Genomic DNA, 20,959 nt, shown 5'->3' on the forward strand with positions numbered 1-20,959 from the left:
AGCAGAGAAATTCTTAAAAAGATGCAAAAAATAACCAAAGTCACCAGTTCCTCAGTATTTCACCTTTTCAATATTCAAATTTAAAAATTGAAATGTGTTATAAAAGGTAAACTTTGCCATCTGTCATTCTTTTCATTAAATAATTCCCATCAAATTTAATGATGAAAAATATGCAGCAGTAACAATTTTCCACCAACATTTCCACTGAGCTAAGAAGCTTTGTTTTTGCTATTGCCACCTTCACTGCACATTGTCTTACACATCTCTACTCCATTTTTATTTTTTGTTTTCACATTTGACAGGGGACATACAAACATAAATAATTATGGTATATTAGGGAGGTAAGTTACCAAGTCCTTTGGCAAAAAAAGAAAGCTAAATTATGTCTCACCTGATAATTTTCAGTCCTACAAGACAAATCCAGAACCAGTGAGCTATGTCTATCAACCAGTAGATGGAGACAGAGAGAGAGAGAAACAAAGTAGTTCCATGTGATTTAAACCTTAAGGGTACCGTGCAGCCTCCAAACACTACTTCAAATGACAAAGCAATAGAACTCATTGCTCACACTTCCAGTCAAATGCTGGATTCATTACTATCTTTACCAACAAGGCACTGCTGTACTGACTCAATTGTACCCCAATTGTTGGATGTATTCAGTACCTTTACCACTTACGTACTGCTATAGTCTACTGAAACCTAGTTGTCCAACTGCTGTATTCATTGAATATCTCTTCCAACAAGACACTGTTGTAATCTTACACACAGTTGTACAACTGTTGTATTCATCCATTATTTTCACCAATAAGGCACTACTGGGTCAGGAGCTGCCTTAAAATTCAATGAGGTAAATCAGAGGTATTGCAAAAGAGAAGTTCTATGACTGAGAAATAAGAAAATAAACAATTTAGATAAGAATGTTCCTTAATATTCAACTAGGAAGGGTTTCTGGACTGGTCTGGTAGAACTAAAGGAAAGAAAATCAGCAGGTAAGACAAGTTCTCCTTCCATAGCATCAATACTAGACCAGTCCAGAACCTGTGAGATGTAGCAAAGCAGTTTCCAAACAGGGTGGGAGACCAAAACTTCTGTCCAAAAAAGCTTCCATTCTAAAGGGAAGGAAGGCTGAATACATCACAAGGAAGCCAACTAACTTGCAAATACAAAGGAATAATCCAGTGCTCAGCTTGCAGAGAAAACTGGAAGCTGCCATTGCAACATGGCTCTGAAATAAAATGGTGGAAGAGTGAATCAAAACCAGAAGGACTGAATCTCCCTAATTACAGACGTAAGGAAAAATAACCTCCATCAGAAATAAAGGATTGCACAAGGCACACAACCTACTGGATTATCGCAACATAATGAAAATGAAGGAAAATCAACTGATCGCCCAAGAACTAAGAAGCAGTGTGTTAGAAAGAAGAGGAGTATTACAAAACCTCCAAGCTCCAAGAACCTAAAAAACAAAATTTTGTGGACTCAAAGTCCTCATGCTCAGGAACAAAAACACTAATGAAACCTAAACACACCAAGAATAAGAACTGAATCTCCCAAGCAACTAATGTTAAGAAGAAAATTAACCCTGAAGGAGAATAAGATCAAAGGGTAAATACAGCCATGGAGAATCAAGCATAAAAGGAGTCATGCTAAAAGGTCCTTAATGCATCACCTGCACCTTTAATAATAATTCTCATAGCAAGACAACAGCTGCGGCAGGTATGTCAAAGAGATACTCAGACCTGGACAGCTGCTGGACAAAATATTACACAGGGGAAGGAGAATATACCATACCTATTTCTCTAATGAGATGGAGATCTGGCAGTAAGGAATGTTGTAGCTGCACAAGACCAAGAAAAAAAAATAAGAGGTTTATAAGTACCTGAATGAAGCACACTTTTGGCAACTAGCCAACAAAGAACAGGCATTAAGAGGAAAGCATTTCAATTGTTGCCAGAATGCCTGAACCCCAAACAATAGAAAGTTGAAAACTACAGACCTCTGACCTACCTATGGCTATAATTTAAACTGGTTTAGCAACAACAATGGTGGATTTACCACTGGACGCTGTACTGCTTCTCTGGAAGTGAAGGTAAGACTGCTGCCTTTTTTGAAATGAAGATTGAAAAGGTGGTTTGGAGTAGTAGGCTTTTTACTAAAGAGTTTTTTCTATTTCAGCTGCTTTTATCTGTAGATGATATTTTGTGGAACCACCTTCAGGGTATGTACTGAGTGGTTTAAATTGTTGTGCCTGTGTATGTGATTATATTGCTGCCTCAGTTTTTGTTTTTAGTATTTTATGTATCTTTTAAATGGGAACTTAATGTTATTTTAGTAATATATAGTTTATATTTTATACATGAATTGTTGTTATATTGCTTTGAGTACTTTTTATTTACTTATTAATATATGTTTATATTTATTGACAGTCTATTCAAGCCCCTGATGTAGCCTTGGTGAGGGCAAAATAAGGTCTTGTCGGGCTTCCTTTATGATTTTATATTTATATCTGTGGTGAATAAATTGAACATTTTGGATTTCACCTTTGCGCTCTGCTCCTTTTTTGTTTACCTGCTTATTTGGTTTTTTTGGAGGGCTAAATCAGGACAGGACCATGTACTTCAAGCTCTTGTGCAGAGAGAGACAGGAGTGGGAACCTTGAAAGTGTACCATAAATTTGTCTTCTCTAAAAAGTACCTGCCTTAGAAGACCTAATAAGGCTTTCCTCTGTGAGCTGCTTGGTGGGTAAGAGAGCGGAAAATGAAATTCAAGGCTAGGAAGAAAGCTCCAGTCATCTGGGATCAAAGCAATCCTCAAAGATTTGTAGCCTCTGCAGGAAACCCATGCACGGCCAACTGTCAAAAAAACCCCAGGAGCAGACAAAAGGGGATAGAATCATGCACAAATCAAATGGCAGTGGAACCCCATTAATTCAAGAACAGACGAGTGTAGAAACAGAAGACGGAATGAAACTGCCACTGAGAACAGTTTGCACTGACCTTCCCCAAAGGGGAAGGAACATAAATTTCTAGGGCCTAGCATTGGTACCATACATGGAGTCCCTTTCAATGGAGGTTTTTTTTTTGTTTTCTTTTTTTGAGCTGAGTATTCTGTTCCATGTATAACACAGAAATCTGAGACACACAAAAATAAGATGTAAAGTGTGAGTGCAACAGAGTAGTGCCTGAAGGATAGTGCCATTCAAAAGTAGAGGCTGAAGAAACAGAGAAGGCAGTGACTCCCTTCCCCTCCTTTGTTTTTTAAATCCAAAATGAGCAACTCTCTATTTAGGGCTAAATCAAAAATTGCCCTAATAGCACACTACATGACAGAAAGAGAACAAGGAGGACAAGACAGAAATCAGTTGGTAAGCAAGGTGGTGTGACTGAAGAGGAGGGCATCTGGCTTCCACAATTCAGAAAAAAAAAAAGTTAATCTAGGCCCTAAGTGCAATGTATGCATGCAGTCAAAAGCAGAACAAGATAAGGAATGAACACGAAAAAACCATGGCCTGCTACCCAAGAGTCTGTATTAGGGACAAGCATTAAAAAAAAAAAGGCAAAGGTGAAGGTAGAAATACAGAAATGAAAGTATTTTAGCATGTACTGCTGAAGACAAATCTATGACATCAGATGTCTGCACAATAACCAATATCCATTGCAACTGGTCTGAGAGAAAGGAGTACTGTGTGGAAGTCAATACTGAGCCCTACATCAGAAAAGATCATCAAAATGCATGAACAGAAAGAAGCCACAGGCTGAAATAGATTGAACCCACCAAAGGGGATAGCAAGCAATTTTTCTTTTCCCCAGAGACAGCGAAGTAGACAGGCCTACCGAGAGAAGGGTCCTGCTAGTTGGCAAGCACATGGGTGTTGCAGTACTGACAGGACCCCTCTAAAGAATGTACCACATAATCGAATCAAGTGCAAGGTTAACAGTGCTATCCCCATTTAGAGCTTAGTCAAACTTCATAGTGAAGCTGTGCAGTCGAAGAGAATGACCCCTGGCTTGACAGCCCAGCTATTCCGGAATCAGCCATATAAAAGAACTGGTCCCTACAATCTCAGGGCTGAAGCATGCATCAACAAATACCTGCTATGCTGAATACTTAAGGCCACCAGGAGACAGGATACTGGGCTAGATGACCATTGGTATGATCCAGTATGGCTATTCTTTTGTTCTCTTCCAGAGCTGGATAGCTGATTCTGAGTCCTGGTTAGGATGATGATTACTTTTTTAAACAAGCTTCATCTAGCCTGAGTGCAACTTTCATTGAGACTGCTGAGGGGAGAAGCCTGGAGAAGGTAACACTGACAGGAGAGTTGCCAAGTCAGCCTCTATAACTGATTAAAAATGCGAAGGAAATGGTCATACTAGGTGCTCCCCATTACAGTCTTTGCAAAGACACAGGCAGGGAAAAATAGCAGCACATTCTGTTCATGGGAAAAAGGCCTCCAAATAGAAAATCAGCTCAGAAAGAAAGCATCATACGGGCCTTACCGACGGCTCTGCTGTTTAAGCATGCCCTCTGGAGTACCTTATCATTTAATCAACCACCAGGAATGTCTGGTACTTACAAAGGTGCTTGTCCCTGTGGTTCTGGCTGTTCCCATTTCAGCAGCACTCTGGGAAGCATAAGACACTGCTGGGTTTCAACTTCCTTGAAGTTGTTCAGTGTGATGTTTCCATTTGTTACAAAACAACCCGCAACTCCCTCTCCCCCCCCCCCCCCCCCCCCCCCAGTACAGCAGCAAAAATCCTCTACTCTCCAGTTCAATTAGAGCTCTTTTCAGTTTCTCACTGGTTGCAAGTCCCTACTTTGAGAAATCACAGCCATTGGGGGGGGGGGGGGAGCTTACAGACCTCTGAGCTGTACCCCAGTTTCAAGCTAAAATATCCTTCTCATAGATCTGTTAAAAAGAGCCCAGATCATAAAAGGTACTCCTCAGCTAAGTTGTAATCCATTCTGTGCAGACAGAGAAATACTGTGTGTTCTAAGGCTGCATAGTACTCTTAAGGGTTGAATCACACAGACCTGATTTGTTTCTCTGTCTTCATCTACTGTTCAACAGACATAACCAACAGGTTCTGGACTGATCTGGTATACACACTAAGGAAAGGCTTGCAACTGAATAGCAATTAAGACAAATTCTAGGAAGGTCCCTGATCAACCACAGTTCTGTATCCTCTGCTTCTTTCCTAACTTTATATCTATCTGCTCCATTTATAATTAAGTCATTTTTAACCAATTTTATATTTTGTATCTCACTTCTCAAATACTTGTACATCTATCATTTGCTATCTCTGCAATACTGCCTGAATCCATCAATATCCTGACTCTGCTCTTGCTAGGTTATCTTGATTACCACTATTTATGATTTATCCCCAAATCCTGATTATATTATCTTCAGTATGTACTCTTCAGCCTTCCCAAAAAGAAGGGCTATATTAGCAGACACAGGATTTGTTCAATGACAGTAGTACCTTTGTATGTCTTTCCTTGTACATACTTTAAACGCAGTAATCAAGTTTTTTTTTTCCAGTTACCCGTGATAGAACAATACACAGTGTTTTTCTCTTTACTTTTACCAAACCTTCCCAACTCTCTGCTGGTTGCGTATCTTTTCAGAGTCCAGTAATCAAAAACTCCTATTCTAACTATATGCATGCTTGCTCCCTCTTCTTCTATAACTTTTCTTTTCTTTCCCATCTCATAATGTAGCCATACTTGGTGCCCAATTCTTCTGAACCGTTCCACTGTGTTCCTAGATTGGTCTACCAGTGTTTTCACTCCAAGATCTCTCTTTCCTCTCAAGCATCATCTGAACTCCCTTGCTAATTTTTTAAGGTTAGTTTGTACATGACCTATTTAAATATTAGGATTACTTTTGTTAAGATACTTTAGTGGAGGAGTGGCTTAGTGGTTAGAGCACCAGTCTTAATATCCAGAGGTGGCCGGTTCAAATCCTGCTGCTACTCCTTGTGATCTTGGGCAAGTCACTTAACCCTCCATTGCCTCAGGTACAAAATTAGATTGTGAGCCCCTCCAGGGACAAAAAAATACCCAGTGTACCTGAATGTAACTCACCTTGAGCTACTACTGAAAAAGGTGTGAGCAAAATACAAATAAATAAATAAAATAAGTAAATAAATTTAGCATAAAACTTTTGCAATACAACAAGAGAGTAAGATATTTAACACAGCTGTATGCTATGGAATAAGCACAAACATTTAAGACTGAAAGGACAAGGAAAAACATTGTCATCAGGGATCAAGAGCACTGAGAAATTACAGACCTACAGTGGCAGTCGGTTCTATAGACAAATGACAATGAAAGAGAAAAGACATAGTTAAGCCCTCCCTCCCATTCAAAAGAGTGGAGAAGCAGCTACTACATGTATAGAGTGGCTAAAAGATGAACAGTTTGATTTCCTCAAATGTGGTAACTGATGGGAATTCAATGGCGTTTGGCAAGGAGAGGTGGTAATACATGAAAGAACCAACAAATTGTGTGTGCATTGATGAAACTGTCTACCAAAATTAGAAGACCTACCAAGAACGAAGTAGTGTATTTAAATAAACGTAATTCCATGGTTTGCATGAACTACTACATTATTTGACTCTTTTTGTGGGCCATTATAAACACTGAAAGATGTCTTAGCTAACTAAAAGCATTTAATAAAGGAATGAAACAGACAAAACCGAAGATGATGAGGACAATGTAAAGTAATTGAAAATGAGGAATCTTGATTAAAGAAAAGCTCTAATGGGAAAAGATAGAAAAAAGTTAAAATATAGTGAAGAAACTCTTGGCAGTTAACGAGATAGAAATGATGATTCTTTCCAGATTTGTGACTGGATGAAAAGGCATGAGAAGAGAGTCAGAAATAAAGGGGATCTGTTAAACACAGTCAGCATAAAGTAATGACTGGACATTTAGGAGGTAATAACAATTTGTAACATAACAGAGAGGAAGAAATAATGATGAGGAAATTTATTATCTTTGACTCATCCACATAGATTATATAAGGAAATGAGAGTAGCATGTAAAAAGTAGGCGTACAATTAGGAGAGTCATGAACTCCAAAGTCCTGGAGTGAGCTATATTTGGATAAAAAAGGATGCATATTTATATGTGATTATAACATGAGGATACACTGGCAGAAAAATGCTATATCAAATCTAATAAGATTAAAAGTGGCAATAGGCAGCAATAAATAAACTCACTCACTTCAGGTGGTTTTCTGCCTAGAAGCAGGTAAGTAGCCATGACTTCATCATACTTTTGGTTGACTAAAGATTCACTAATTTCCTCTCTTGAAAATCCCATGGAGATCATGACATCTATTAAAAATCACAAAAGTGTTTTAAGATAGACCAAAATTATTATCAGAAAAATGGTTGCAGGCAAACATACAAAATGACAAAGCATCATGTTTTTCTAAATTTCAACAAAATTTTAGAGATCCCCACAAATCCAATTTTACTTCAAAAAACTTTGGTACACATTCATCAGCAAACACAGTACCTAAATTCAGAAATCACTGGAATGCAACAGGTTGTGTTTAATCACTGCTCTTTGAGATCTTTTATTCTTGTATTTACCAAAAAAAATTCCCATTGATATTAACTCTTCCATTGATATCAGCTCTTCCTTGAAACATGTAATTGTATTTCTTTGTAAAATATTTTATCATGATAAGAATTAGAATTAGACTACCTATTCGTTTGCTGTCCTTAAAATCTGGCTCGGGCTCAATAAATGGTTTTAATTCTTCTTCTTCATGGCCAACATTCATCCATCGATCCTTCATAATTTGCTAGGAAATAGAAACAATCACATTAATATTCTCATTCATTGGGTAGCTTGCATTCTGAACTCAGCTATTTAGATCACATAAATTGCAATAGTGGTAACAATAAGACTTTGATGGGTGATATAGCAAATAATAAACTTAAAAGTAAAAACATAACTATGTTTAAAGAAAGCTTTCTAAGACAAATTGGAGGTATACAATGCCTTTGCCCAAAAAAACCTTATTCTACTGTGAATAGGGAAGTACTCTGGCCTTCTCAAAAGAGTGGTAGAGAAAAATGGGATTCAAACCAGAATACACGGAAGTTTCCAAACAATAGGGGACAAGTTAGTGTTATGAAGAGAGCATCAGTGAAATGCTCTTGGGTTGTACCATCTCTCTTTTTATTTTTTACTTACAAAATTTTCCTCTTAATGCCTAAGAGTAGGGGAAGGCAGCACATGTTCCCTGCAGTGCCTGTAGCTTCCATTCCGGGACCCCTTAATTGGTTCATTGTTTCAGGACTATAGATGGATACTGGACTTCATTTTTCGCTGCAGGAGCAGATGGAAGGTATACTGTCTTCCCTGCTTGAAGCATACACCTCCTTCAAGCCAGAGCAATGGATACTACCTACCACACCCTTGGCTGCAGGCTGATTTCAGCCTGATTTTGTGGCTACTGAAGAAGCCTCCGTAATTTCAGGAGCGGGGCCGTGTTGACTTATGCACCATTGCAGATGGCTCCGGAGGGCATCCCACAAATTGCGGCTGGCATTTTACACGGAGCTGAGAAGAGGGTGGAGGCGACATTTTCCATAACAACCATTTCAGCTGAAGAGCAGACTTGTTGAGTCAGTCTTTATTGTATGCAAAACCCTCGAATGTTACCCTTGATGTGATTTGGGAGGCTACACAACACATACAAAATAGGCACACTCTAAAGGGTAACAAAATGTAGGTGGGTGATTACTTTGTCAATGGTTATGCAGTCATTAACAGTGAGTGCTGGCATTTTGAACAGACATCTACACAACTGTTTGCAGAATACATAAACGTGCATATATGTCAAAAGTAGGAAGCATTGGTGTTTCCACGGTGGTGTACTGATGCTGAACAGCAGAGAGAGAGAGAGAGAGAGACAGACAGAAGCCAGTTGAGGGCTGCTGGTTTTGCTAAAAGGACAGAAGGGTGGGGTTATGGGGAAACTAAAGGCTGATTGACCTCACACAGGCAGTACATCGTGGTTATAAAGCAAACAATTCACACAAAACAGATGCTATTTATTTGCAGGGTGGTCCCTATAAAGCGAAGGTACTTACCTGTAACAGGTGTTCTCTGAGGGCAGCAGGCTTTATATTCTCACAAGTGACGCCAACCCAAGTTGCCTGGTCCGAAATTTACCAAAGCTAAATGAGAACTTTGTGGAGCGGGATATGTGCTTCATCACAAATGCGCGAGTGTCTTCCCAGTCTCCTCAGCATAATGCTATAGCAAAAATAAAGTAAAAATAACAAAGGAGATAACTCCAAGGGGAGGTGGAAGGGACTGTGAGAATATAAAACCTGCTGTCCTTGGAGAACACCTGCTAGAAGCAAGTACCTTTGCTTTCTCCGAGGACAAGCAGGCTTATTTATTCCCACAAGTGGGGAATCCCTAGCATCCAGGCTCAGCAAAAACAACAAACATTGGTCAACTGGGTTTTGCAACAGCAAGAAGATAACACAGATTAACCTGAAACTATATACAATCTGAATGAGAATGCAGCCTGGAACAGAATATAACAGGCCTAGGAGGGTGGAGTTGGATTCTAGACCCCAAACAGATTCTGCAATACTTTTTGCCCGAACAGACTGTCGCGTTGGGTATCCTGCTCAAGGCAGTAGTGTGATGTGAATGTGTGGACCAAGACCACGTTACAGCCTTGCAAATTTCTTCCATGGAGGCTGACCTAGAGTGGGTTACCGCTGTAGCCATGGCCACTACACTGTGAGCCTTGACATGACCCTCAAAGGACAACTTAGCCTGGGTGTAAGTGAAAGAATGCAATCTGCCACCCAATTGGAGATGATGTGTTACTCAATGGCGACCCCCGTCCTGTCAGGATCAAAAGAAACAAAAAGCTGGGCAGACTGTCTGTGGGTCCTTGTCCACTCCATGTAGTAGGCCAGTGCTCTCTTGCAATCCAAGGTATGCAAGCTGCTTTCAACAGGATGAGCATGAGGTCGGGGAAAGAATGTTGGCAAGACAATAGACTGGTTCAGATGGAACTCCGACACAACTTTCGGCCGGAACCTAGGGTAAGTGCGGAGGACTACTCTGTTGTGATGAAAATTAGTATAAGGTGCATCCACTACCGAGGCCTGAAGCTCATTGACCCTACGAGCTAAAGTAACAGCCACCAAGAAAATGACCTTCTAGGTCAAGTACTTCAGATGGCAGGAATTCAGTGGCTTAAAAGCTTTCATCAACTGAGTGAGAACGACGTTGATATCCCATGACACTGGTGGAGGTCTTACAGGGGGTTTTGATAAAAGCAAACCTCTCATGAAGCAAACAATTAGAGGCTGTCCAGTGATGGGCTTACCTTTTACATGCAGATGATAAGCAATAACTGAACTAAGATGAACCCTTACAGAATTGCTCTTGAGACTGGACTCTGATAGGTGTAGAAGGTATTCAAGCAGGGTATGTGTTGGGAAAGCAAGGGGATCTAGAGACTTCCTCTCACACCAGATGGCAAACTTCCTCCATTTTAAAGAGCTAACACCTCTTTGTGGAATCTTTCCTGCAAGATTACTAGGATAGTAATAGGAACTTCTCCTTGGTTTGCCAAAAGTCTTCCTAGCTGAGGAGGCTGATGCAGAAGGCGCCCGGTGGGAGAGAGAAGAGATGGTATTGGTGTGTTTTGTGATTTGGTCTGCGACCTCCTCAACCTTCTCTCCAAAAAGATTATCCCCCTGGCATGCGACATCTGCCACCCGTGCTGAACAGAATGATCCAAGTCAGAAACAAGCAGCCAGGAGAGTCTGCGCATTGCTATACTCTGAGCAGAGATCCTAGATTCAATATCAAAAGTGTCTTAAGGGCCCCTGCCCAAGAACTTTCAACGTGCCTTCTGCTGCTTGACTAACTGGCGAATTATCTCGGCCTGCTCCAGAGGGAGTGTCTCAGCCAGGTTGGACTGTTAACTCGAATATAAACTGTGGGGTGGGGGGAGGTGATTTATATTCCAGTGTACAGTTATTTCCCCCACCCTGAAAAGCATTTCTTCCTACCCCTGAAGTTTACCAGCATTTTATTTCATTGGATGTGAAAGAAATGCTTGCAATATCCTTTGCCTGTTTCATGACAAAGCCACGCATAGGGACTCTTCAAAGTGTCCATATACTGGCAGCATGGTGGCTTTCATTTACACTAGGAGCACTGATCCTTGAGAGTGTGTTCTGGCAAATACCAGCATTTCTTCCTCCACACCCCCCCCCCCTTTGCCTTCCTTTGGGGTTGCCAGTGTTTATTCCTCCATATCACCCCCCATCCACTCCTTGTAGTTGCCGGCATTTATTTCTCCACACCCCCATCCACTCCTCACATGACTGCCGGCATTGCAGCGGTTCCTACATCCGGCTGACACTGAAAGAGAAAGCCGTGTGCTGGCCAGTGCAGGGTCTTGGGCATCTTAGCATGATCAAGGTCTGTCAGCTTCTGCCTTTTCCAAGACTCAGCATCAGCTGGAGAATGCCAGTTTACATTCTTGTCCTATTACAATCGTGTTCTAATTTTACCATGTAATCCAAAATCCTTCTGTAATAGCAAATGCTTATTCTCTCCTTATTTCCATTACTCATGATGTATTGTAAGCCACATTGAGCCTGCAAAGAGGTGGGAAAATGTGGGATACAAATGCAATAAATAAATAAATATGGCAACTCAGCTGTCTATAATGGATCCTAAGGTAGAGAAGTGAATATGAAAACTGGTAGAGTAAAAGCACCAGAGTGCGGTGGTAAACAGTATTCACTCTGAAGAAATGAAAATTGGTGAATTCTCTCAGGGACTGTTTTATGGAGCAGCTGGTCCAGGAGCCAATGAAGGGGGAACTGTTTTAGACTAAGTCCTTAGTAGAATGAAAGTAACTGTAGTGGGATAATGGCGATCACGACACAATCAAATTTGCCTGAATAACTGGAAGGGGGACATATGCTAGCATTTAATTTTCACAAGAGAAACAATGATTAAATGGGGGATATATATTTATTTTATTTAAAATACGTATTACCCACTCTATCTATAGATCTAGGCGGGGTACAATAAAACATTCATAAAATAAACAATTAAAACATATAGTTAAAAAAATAAACATACATCTACATCAGTACAAAGCCATACACAATATCTTATCTTTCTTCACATCTGAATATAGTAAAACTACAGGACCAAGTTCAATGTAGAGACTTTAGGTTGCCAAAGAACAACTGAATGCCTTAGTAAACAAAATGTTCAACTGTTTTTGGAAGCCATAGCAATTTGTAAATTCCTAATTTCCACACGCATATTATTCCACTCAAAAGGTCCACCAATTCTAAATGAGTGATTACGGCTTTCCAAAGACGATACAAATTAGAAGAAAGTGTCTGCAACAGCCTATCCTTTCCAGATTGAAGAGCTTTATTAGCACATTAGGAGTAATGGATTGCAAAAGAAATATGAAGGAGCATCATTTGCCATCACATGCAATATCAAACATAGCACCTTAAACTTAGCCTGTCACCTGACTGGCAACTAGTATAGTACTGTTCGAGGTGGTGTAACAGGTTTAAAATAGGCTTGCTTTCCTGAAGTAGGATGTGAAAACTTTAAGGCTGTTTATAGTTATTCTGCATACTGTTTTAGATTCTTTAACCCTTTAGTGTCCAATGTTCCCATCAATCTGTTCCCATATGGCTTATTACGGGAACATTGGACACTAAAGTTTTTCAATTCGTATTTTGTATTTCTTAGCTTTTCATAACTTTTTATTTTTTAATATTTTAGGGCTGCATTACGATTAAAATTTGTAATCACAAGTAATTGCGCGATTAAATGTATGTTGTTTATTTCCCCACTAAAGCTCCTTGTGACTCTGGGAAAGTCATTTAGCCTTCCATTGGCCAGAGTCAAAAGGAGCTGCAGAGGTGGAGGCGGTGGGGGGGGGGGGGGGGAGAGGAGGGGAAAAGCAAAGATACCCAATTAATCGTGATTACAAATCTTAAACGAAATGCAGCCCTAGTTTATTTTAAATTAGGTAATCCAAACTAGGTAAGCCCATCAATAAATGGGCTGTAGAGTTCTAAACACAATGAACAGCCTTAAAATTATCTAAAGCATACCATACAGTTGGCTTTAAGTAAACTTCTAAACGATATATAATCGACCGAGTGTCTGATATACTTGGGTAATGAGTTCCGGAGTTTGGTACTTCGGTAAGAAAAATTCGCATTATGGATAGTTTCGTAGGTTAAGTTTTTACAACGTGGGAAATGTAATATAATACGTATAATTGTGTGATTAAAATTTTTAATACCATGATTAATAATGAAAAAAAATTGTTGCCCACCCCTAATATATAAATATATACATACACATATTTGAAAGAGATTTCTATAAAATGGAGGTGACAGGTATGCAAATATGTCTCATACATATTCATTACAAATAACTTTACTGAGTATCTTAATTTCAATCTAGTCACATAAATATTCATACTTTTACCAAATGACTACTCCAATATTAATAACAAAATCCTTTATTAAACAATTTTAAAAATAATTACCTCATTTTAACTCTCTTTCATAATATTAAGCATGCACACTTCACATTCATACCATTCACAGTACAAACTCCTTACTATAACATATTACTCTTCCTCTTTAATACTAATATTCTATCTCTCTGATAACTTCTATAATTTTCCATATATGCTCTTAATATTTTCTTTTAAATCCAATCACATGCTATATCTCTACTATTCATAATGACCACCCTTCAACATCTTCAGTCCTTCTGTGACTGTTCTCTTGTGCTTGACTGCTTAAATATTTTTTAATTTAAATGCTTTACTTTTTGTCTATTAGATTGTAAGCTCTTTGAGCAGGGACTGTCTTTCTTCTGTGTTTGTACAGCGCTGCGTACACTTTGTAGCGCTCTAGAAATGTTAAATAGTAGTAGTAGTATTCATAATGCACACATGATTACTTTTAATTTTAAAATAAGGTGTTTAATAAAGGATTTTGTTATTAATATTGGATTAGTCATTTGGTAAAAGTATGCATATTTATTAGGGATATCCTGAAAACTTGCTAGATGGTGGTCTCCTAGGACAGGTTTAAGAACCACTGCTTTAGAATATTGATCTGAACATGCTCTCAAAGGTATGCCAGCAAACACTTTTGTGAACCACCTGTTTAAAGATCCTCAACGAGAAATACATTAGCTCTTCACAATAATAAAGTGACTCAATGGGATGCTATAATGGTTATTTCTGGTTTTTCTAATGAAAAATGTATTTAACAAAAAGAAATAACATACTTCCAAGCTTCCGCGTTTGATTGGATTTAATACTAATAATTTTTTTAGAAGATTTTCACAATCTGTGGACATGTAGAATGGAATCCGATACTTTCCTCGTAACACTCTTTCCCGCAGTTCCTGTGTCAACAAAGAAAAGAAAAATTATTTAAATTACCCTAAAGTGCTCACGGGACACCTGAGATATATTTAAAAGAAGTTGAACACACATTGGATTTCACAGAACTCTTACCCTATTTTCTCAAATTCAGGGGCGTAGCCAGACTTCCGTGGGAGGAGGGTCCAGAGCTTGAGGGGAGGGGGCACATTTAGCCCCCCCCCCGGCGCCACCCCCCGTCTCTGCCGACTCCCCCCTCCCGCCGCAAACCCTCCCCTGCCGCCGCCTACCTTCAGTTTTGCTGGCGGGGGACCCCAATCCCTGCCAGTCGACGTCCTCTCCGACCGTTCTGCTGCAGTCAGACTCAGAAAAGTCTTCTTCCTTCAACAGTTGCATGCTGACGTCCTGCACGTTGTACGTGCAGGACGTCAGACTCAGAGAACAGAACATTCTGTTCTCCGAGTCTGACGTCCTTCACGTACAACGTGCAGGATGTCAGCATGCAACTGTTGAAGGAAGAAGACTTTTCTGAGTCTGACTGCAGAACGAATGGAGAGGACGTCGGCTGGCGGGGATTGGGGTCCTGACTGAAATCCACAGAGGCCCAGGCCCCCTCAGGCCCCACGTAGTACGCCACTGCTCAAATTGTAATCATCCTTAAAACACATACACTCTTTCATACAAGGTTACTATTAAAAAAAAAAAAAAAAAAAAAAAGACACCAGAGCACAATTGCACCCTGATTTCTCCCAGTCATGGAATAAAGCCCTGAACACTGAATGCAGAATAGTTTTGAGCATATGAAATCAAATGTATTGTGATGTCACGAACACCCCTGTTTACTAAGCCACGCTAGCGGCTGCCACGTAGCAATGCTTACACAGCCCATTCAAAGTGAATGTTGGCTGTGTTGGCATTAGCACATGGCAAGGGGGCTAAGTCCATTCAATGACTACAGCTTCATGGATCATCATTATCCATAAAATACCTTTAAATTCTGGCCATCAAATGGCAATGATCCACTGACTAACGTGTACAGAATGACCCCAAGACTCCAGACATCCACCTCTGGACCATCATATTTCTTTCCTTGGAAAAGTTCAGGAGCAGCATAGGGTGGGCTTCCACAGAATGTGTCCAGTTTGCTTCCAACTGTAAATTCATTACTAAAGCCAAAATCTGCTATCTTAATATTCATGTCGGCATCAAGGAGAAGATTTTCTGCCTACAATGATAAAAATAAAGCGAAAGGCAATAAAGTTTCAAGTTTGACTTACTGCAAATCAGATAGTTGTCTAAACTGTTTACAATTAAAAAATAAAACAAAACAGACAATCAAATAAAACACAAGACAGTTCAAACTGATAAAATAATATACTTGGTGGGGCATTTTCGATATGACATCTTAAGTCGACTTTGGACATTTTGCGCTATATGTCCCAAATAGGAATAGAAAACATTACCATTTTCGATACCTTAAAACGTTTATCTTTTTTTTTTTAAATACCATTTGTAACAAAGTTTTGTGCTCTGTGCTTTTATTTTTTCAAGCCATTTTTGAAAAAACAAAAACAAAAAACATACAAGTGAAAAACATATAAAATCAAGCCATTGGTACGTAGGAAGGGCCGGTATTTTTAGCACACTGGTCCCCCACACATCCCAGGAGAGCAAAGGGGCACCCCAGGGTAGTGTTTCCCAAGTCCAGTCCTGGAGTATCCTTTTCAAGTATATTCATTGTGCATATTCAATACCTTGACTGGCAAGGGATACTCTAGGACTGGACTTGGGAAACACTGCCCAGGTACACAACTCACTGTTGCCCCCTTGTCTTGGCTGCTGAGCCCTCCAAAACCCACTACCCCCAACTGTACACCACTACAATAGCCCTTAAGGGTGAATGGGGCACCTATATGTGGGTTCAGTGGGTTTCTGGTAAGTTTTAGACGGTTTACGGTTTCCACCACAACAATAAGAGGTAGGGGGAGGTATGGGCCTGGGTCCACCTACCTATAAGTGTACTACACTCACCACTACACTACTCCAGGGACCTGAAAGCTCTAATGACCTGGCTATAACATTTGAGGCTGTCACAGAGACTGGTGAGTACTATTTTTATTCAACTTTTTTGGAGGTGGGAGGGGGTCAGTGACCATTGGAGAAGTAAGAGGGAGTCATCCCTGAATCCCTCCAGTGGTCATCTGGTCATTTAGGGCACGTTTTTGTGTCTTACTCATTAGAAAAACAGGCCTAGACCAAAAAGCTGACATTTTTGTTTGGTTCTGCTGTAAAACATTTAAGCGATAGACACACCCTAAGCCTTTCCTAATCCTGCCTTCAAAATGCCCCAACACATCCCCTTGTGATCTGGATGCACTGCAGATGAATTGCATAGACAGACATCTGCAAAAGAGGTTCTGAAAATACCGCTTTGGACATTTTGAGAAGAAATCCATCCAAATGGTGCTTTATGACACTTTATGGATGTTTTTCTCTTTTGAAAATGAGCTCCATAGTTAGGGTTACCATATTTTGTCCTCTGAAAAAGAGGACACATGTCGCACCCCCCCTGCCCCGCCCACACCATGCCCCTTTCACATCCTTGCCCCGCCCTCTCGCTCCCACCCCGCCCCCTGTCACATATTCCCCTCCCCCTGGGTCACATATTCCCCTCCCCTCCCCCTGTCACCTACCCTCCCTGGGGTCACATATTCCCCTCCCCTCCCCTTACTTACTATCTATTGCCCTGGTGGTCTAGTGACCTCTTCGGGGCAGGAAAGAGCCCCCTCTTTCCTGCCCAGAGCGCCGCCCTTGCCCTGCATCCTGTTGCTGTGACGGTCTCAGGATTCAAAATGGCCGCTGAGAGTTGAAGTCTCGCGAGGCCGCTTCAACTCTCGGTGACCATTTTGAATCCCGAGACCCTCACACAGCAACAGGATGCAGGGCAAGGGCAGCGCTCCGGGCAGGAAAGAGGGGGCAGTAGATAGTAAGGGAAGGGGAGGCTAGGATAGGTCCACCGCCCGCCCGTTTGTCCAGAAATCCAAACGGGCGGACTGGCAAAACCCGCCCGGACGCCCAGACATGTCCTCAAAAAGAGGACATGTCCGGGTAAATCCGGATGTATGGTAACCCTATCCATAGTATTCTAACCAATAAAGTCTAACACAAAAGAATATGCTAAACAAGTGGAACACAGACATGGAATAAGTAATCAAATTAACATTACCACCAACAACAACAATACAGACAATCCTTAACATGTGCATGATCCAGAGACTGGCCCACTCCCCTCCCCCCCCCCCCCCCCCCCCCCCCCAAAAAAAAAATTCAGTGCTGAAAGGTTTGTCTTTCAGTCACAATTCATAAAATAAAAGCACCTATGGATACATTTTTCAGCTTGCAATCATGATAAAATACAGATGTAATAGGTGTCCACACACTGTGACTAATTATAATTGAACTCGTCTTGTATCAATTAGAATCTACTGTCACTTAATCTTGGAAATTTGTTGTTTCCTGTGAATTCTCCAGAGCTCTAGAATCACAAATAACCTCACACAGATTTGACATATTTCTGACATCGCAATCTGTATGGACCAACTTGATTCAGCAAGCTTAAGTTAGTTTGTGACTTGCTACTATGCCTGCTCCCAAAGGTTTGCAGGAGAACTGGTTAAAATATTATTTCTTAATTATGACTTAAAACAATATAATTTTGAACTGATGCTTGACCTGGAGCTCAGAGATGTCCTGGCAGGACCTCTTCAGGATTTATTTAAAGACAGGAAAGGTTCCACAGGATTGGAGATAAGCTGATATGATCCCTCTTCACAAAAGTGGAGACAGGGAAGAAGTAACTACAGGTTGGTAAGCCTCACGTCGGTGGTAGGAAAAATAATGGAGTCACTGCTGAAAGAAAGGATAATTGGCTTTCTAGAAGCCAATGGGTTGTAGGATCTGAGTCAACATGTGATATGACACAGACATTCAAATATTTGAAAGGTATAAATTCACAAACAAACCTTTTCCAGAGACGGGAAGGTGGTGAACTAGAGGACGTGAATTGAGGTTGAAAGGGGGCCTCAGGAATAATGTAAGGAAGTATTTCTTCACTGAGAGGGCGGTAGTTGCCTGGAATGCCCTCCCAAGGGAAGTGGTAGAGATGAAAATGATAACAGAATTCAAAAATGCGTGGGATAAACACAAAGAAATCCTGATTGAAAGGAATGGATCCAAAGAAGCTTAGCACAGATTAGGCAGCAACACTGTTATCTGGGAAGAAAAGACAGTGCTGGGCAAGATTTCTAAGGCCTGTGCATTGGCTGAATAGATTTGGATGTTGTGAGGGACACAGTGCTAGTATGCAGAAAGGTTAATATCTCAGACCTGCCAAGTCTCCCGCATTCAGCGGGAGACTCCAGCTTTGGCGAGTCATCTCCCGCACTCCCACCAAAGCAGGAAGTAGGAGACAGAAAGAGGGAAGACGCTGGATGGAAGAGTAGGAGAGAATGAGGGAAGGTGCTGGATGGAAGGATATAGAGAGAAAGAGGAGACGCTGGATGCAAGGATGCAGAGAGAAAGAGCTGGGGAGACACTGGAAGGATGGGAAGAGAAAGAGGAGAGATGCTGGATGGTTAATGGGGAGAGGATAGAGTTAGTGAAAGACTGGAGAATAATTGTAAGGGGCATGGGGAGAACAAAAGTGAAGAAAAGATGAAAAGCCATAAAGTAAAAAGAGAAATTAAAGAATGGATAGAACAAATGAATTAAATCTTGACAAAGAGAGAGGCAGAAAAATAAATTGAAGAAAACATAGAAAAAGGAGAGAAAAAAATGACAAATGGACAGGAAACCCTGGCAAGACAGTTAAGAGAAGATGAAGGAAAGCAGAATCAAGCGACTGGGACCAACACAATTAGAAAAAATAAATGGCCAGACAGCAAAGGTACAGAAAATAATTTTATTTTTAATTTAGGATAAAGTAATGTGGTAGTTGTGTTAGTTACGGTGCAAATAAAACATAAAATAGAAAATAAGGTGATACCTTCATTGATTTTAAAACATTTTTGATTAGCCTTCAGAGACCAGCACTTCCTTCCTCAGGTCAGGAGAGGATATCATAACAGCATTCTACTGTCCTGACCTGAGGCAGGAAGTTCTGGCCTCTGAAAGCTAATTGAAAAGGATATTAGAGTATTAAATAATTTTTTTCTGAAATGACTGTGGGCTAGAGGTGTGTCATGGGCGGAGCCATGTATAGTGGGTGGAGCCATGCAGAGTGGGGCAGGGCTGGGAGGCGTGTACTAAAATCTCCCTCTCAAAAATTGGGACCCCTTGGCAGCTCTGATATCTGCAGGTGGTCAGGTGCACTATTCATCTATCTTACTGTAAGATTAAACAAATGAAAGGAAATGTACAGCACAAGCACTCCTTCACCCTCCCTCTTCTTAGAAGTAACTGAAAGGTGACGGTTCATGCATTACTGACTACGCAGCTGTGTGATCTGAGAGGTCATTTGCAGGTGAAGGTAGGTGGCTACACGCATTCCACCTGCTGTGTGCTAATTGTTCTGGAAGGGATGAAGTGGGAGATGAAAGAGAATGTGGGAGCCTGAGGCAATGGAGAAAAATATATTTTTTGTGAGAATATAACCAGACCATGAACCTTTTTTTTGTATGCAGTGAGATAACAAGTTAACAAGAATGTGTACTAGCAGGAAATTTACTTTTTCAAACGTGAGAAAATAACAGATTACAGAACCAGATAGAACTAGTGTCCTTGTACTGTAAGCTAGATGAGAAAAAAACAGTACGTAAGACTTGGATAGGAGCCACAGAAAGGAGGCAGAAAATCTCAGGTTACCAGGAAGCTGGTGATCAGATTAAGCTTCTCTGAAGGGCTGGCCATTTTTCCCCCGATTGTGTTTCCCTATTACCTTGCTTCATTTTGCTACAAATAGTTTCTTATTTTGTTTTACTAATTTTTGTAGAATAAACATTACTAATGTGAGAAGATCTTCTTGTTTGTAGTTTTTCTTTTTTGGACCAGGTTGGGATCATCCCAAGTTTACAGTTGGGGTAGGGTATGTCAGGTGTGGACGAGGTGGTTCTGGTTCTGACCCACACAATGGACTGGAGTGGAGCTTTTCAGGGCGTTCAATTCCCACTGCAGCTCCTTGTGACTCTGGACAAGTCACTTAACCTTCCATTGCCCCTGGTACAAAATAAGTACCTGAATATATGTAAACCGCTTTGAATGTAGTTGCAAAAAACCTCAGAAAGGCGGTATATCAAGTCCCATTTCCCTTTCCCTTCAAAAACTTCTGAAATTTAGAACAAGGAGAGTGCTGGGCAGACTTCTATGGTCTATGCACTGAAAATGGCAAGGACAAATCAAGATCAGGTATACATATGACGTATCATATCATAAACTCATTACATATGGTATCTTGTTGGGCAGACTGGATGGACTATACAGGTCTTTATCTACTGTCATCTACTA

The 20,959-nt window shown here is 40.6% G+C and overlaps 1 protein-coding gene across 6 annotated transcripts in view; it reads right to left on the minus strand.

The window, feature by feature from the left end:
* MARK1 (microtubule affinity regulating kinase 1) overlaps nucleotides 1–20,959 on the minus strand; it is a 251,751-nt gene that overhangs the window by 66,561 nt on the left and 164,231 nt on the right. For all 6 annotated transcript variants that reach the window (XM_030196008.1, XM_030196005.1, XM_030196007.1 and 3 more), the window contains exons 8-11: nucleotides 15,447–15,683; nucleotides 14,362–14,481; nucleotides 7,720–7,819; nucleotides 7,231–7,343 (exon numbers count right to left, since the gene is read on the minus strand). In XM_030196008.1, coding sequence (XP_030051868.1) covers nucleotides 7,231–7,343; nucleotides 7,720–7,819; nucleotides 14,362–14,481; nucleotides 15,447–15,683 — 570 coding nt within the window. The remainder of the gene's footprint in view (nucleotides 1–7,230; nucleotides 7,344–7,719; nucleotides 7,820–14,361; nucleotides 14,482–15,446; nucleotides 15,684–20,959) is intronic.

The sequence above is a fragment of the Microcaecilia unicolor genome, chromosome 3 (genome assembly GCF_901765095.1).
Source record: "Microcaecilia unicolor chromosome 3, aMicUni1.1, whole genome shotgun sequence".
In the NCBI taxonomy this organism is placed as follows: domain Eukaryota; kingdom Metazoa; phylum Chordata; class Amphibia; order Gymnophiona; family Siphonopidae; genus Microcaecilia; species Microcaecilia unicolor.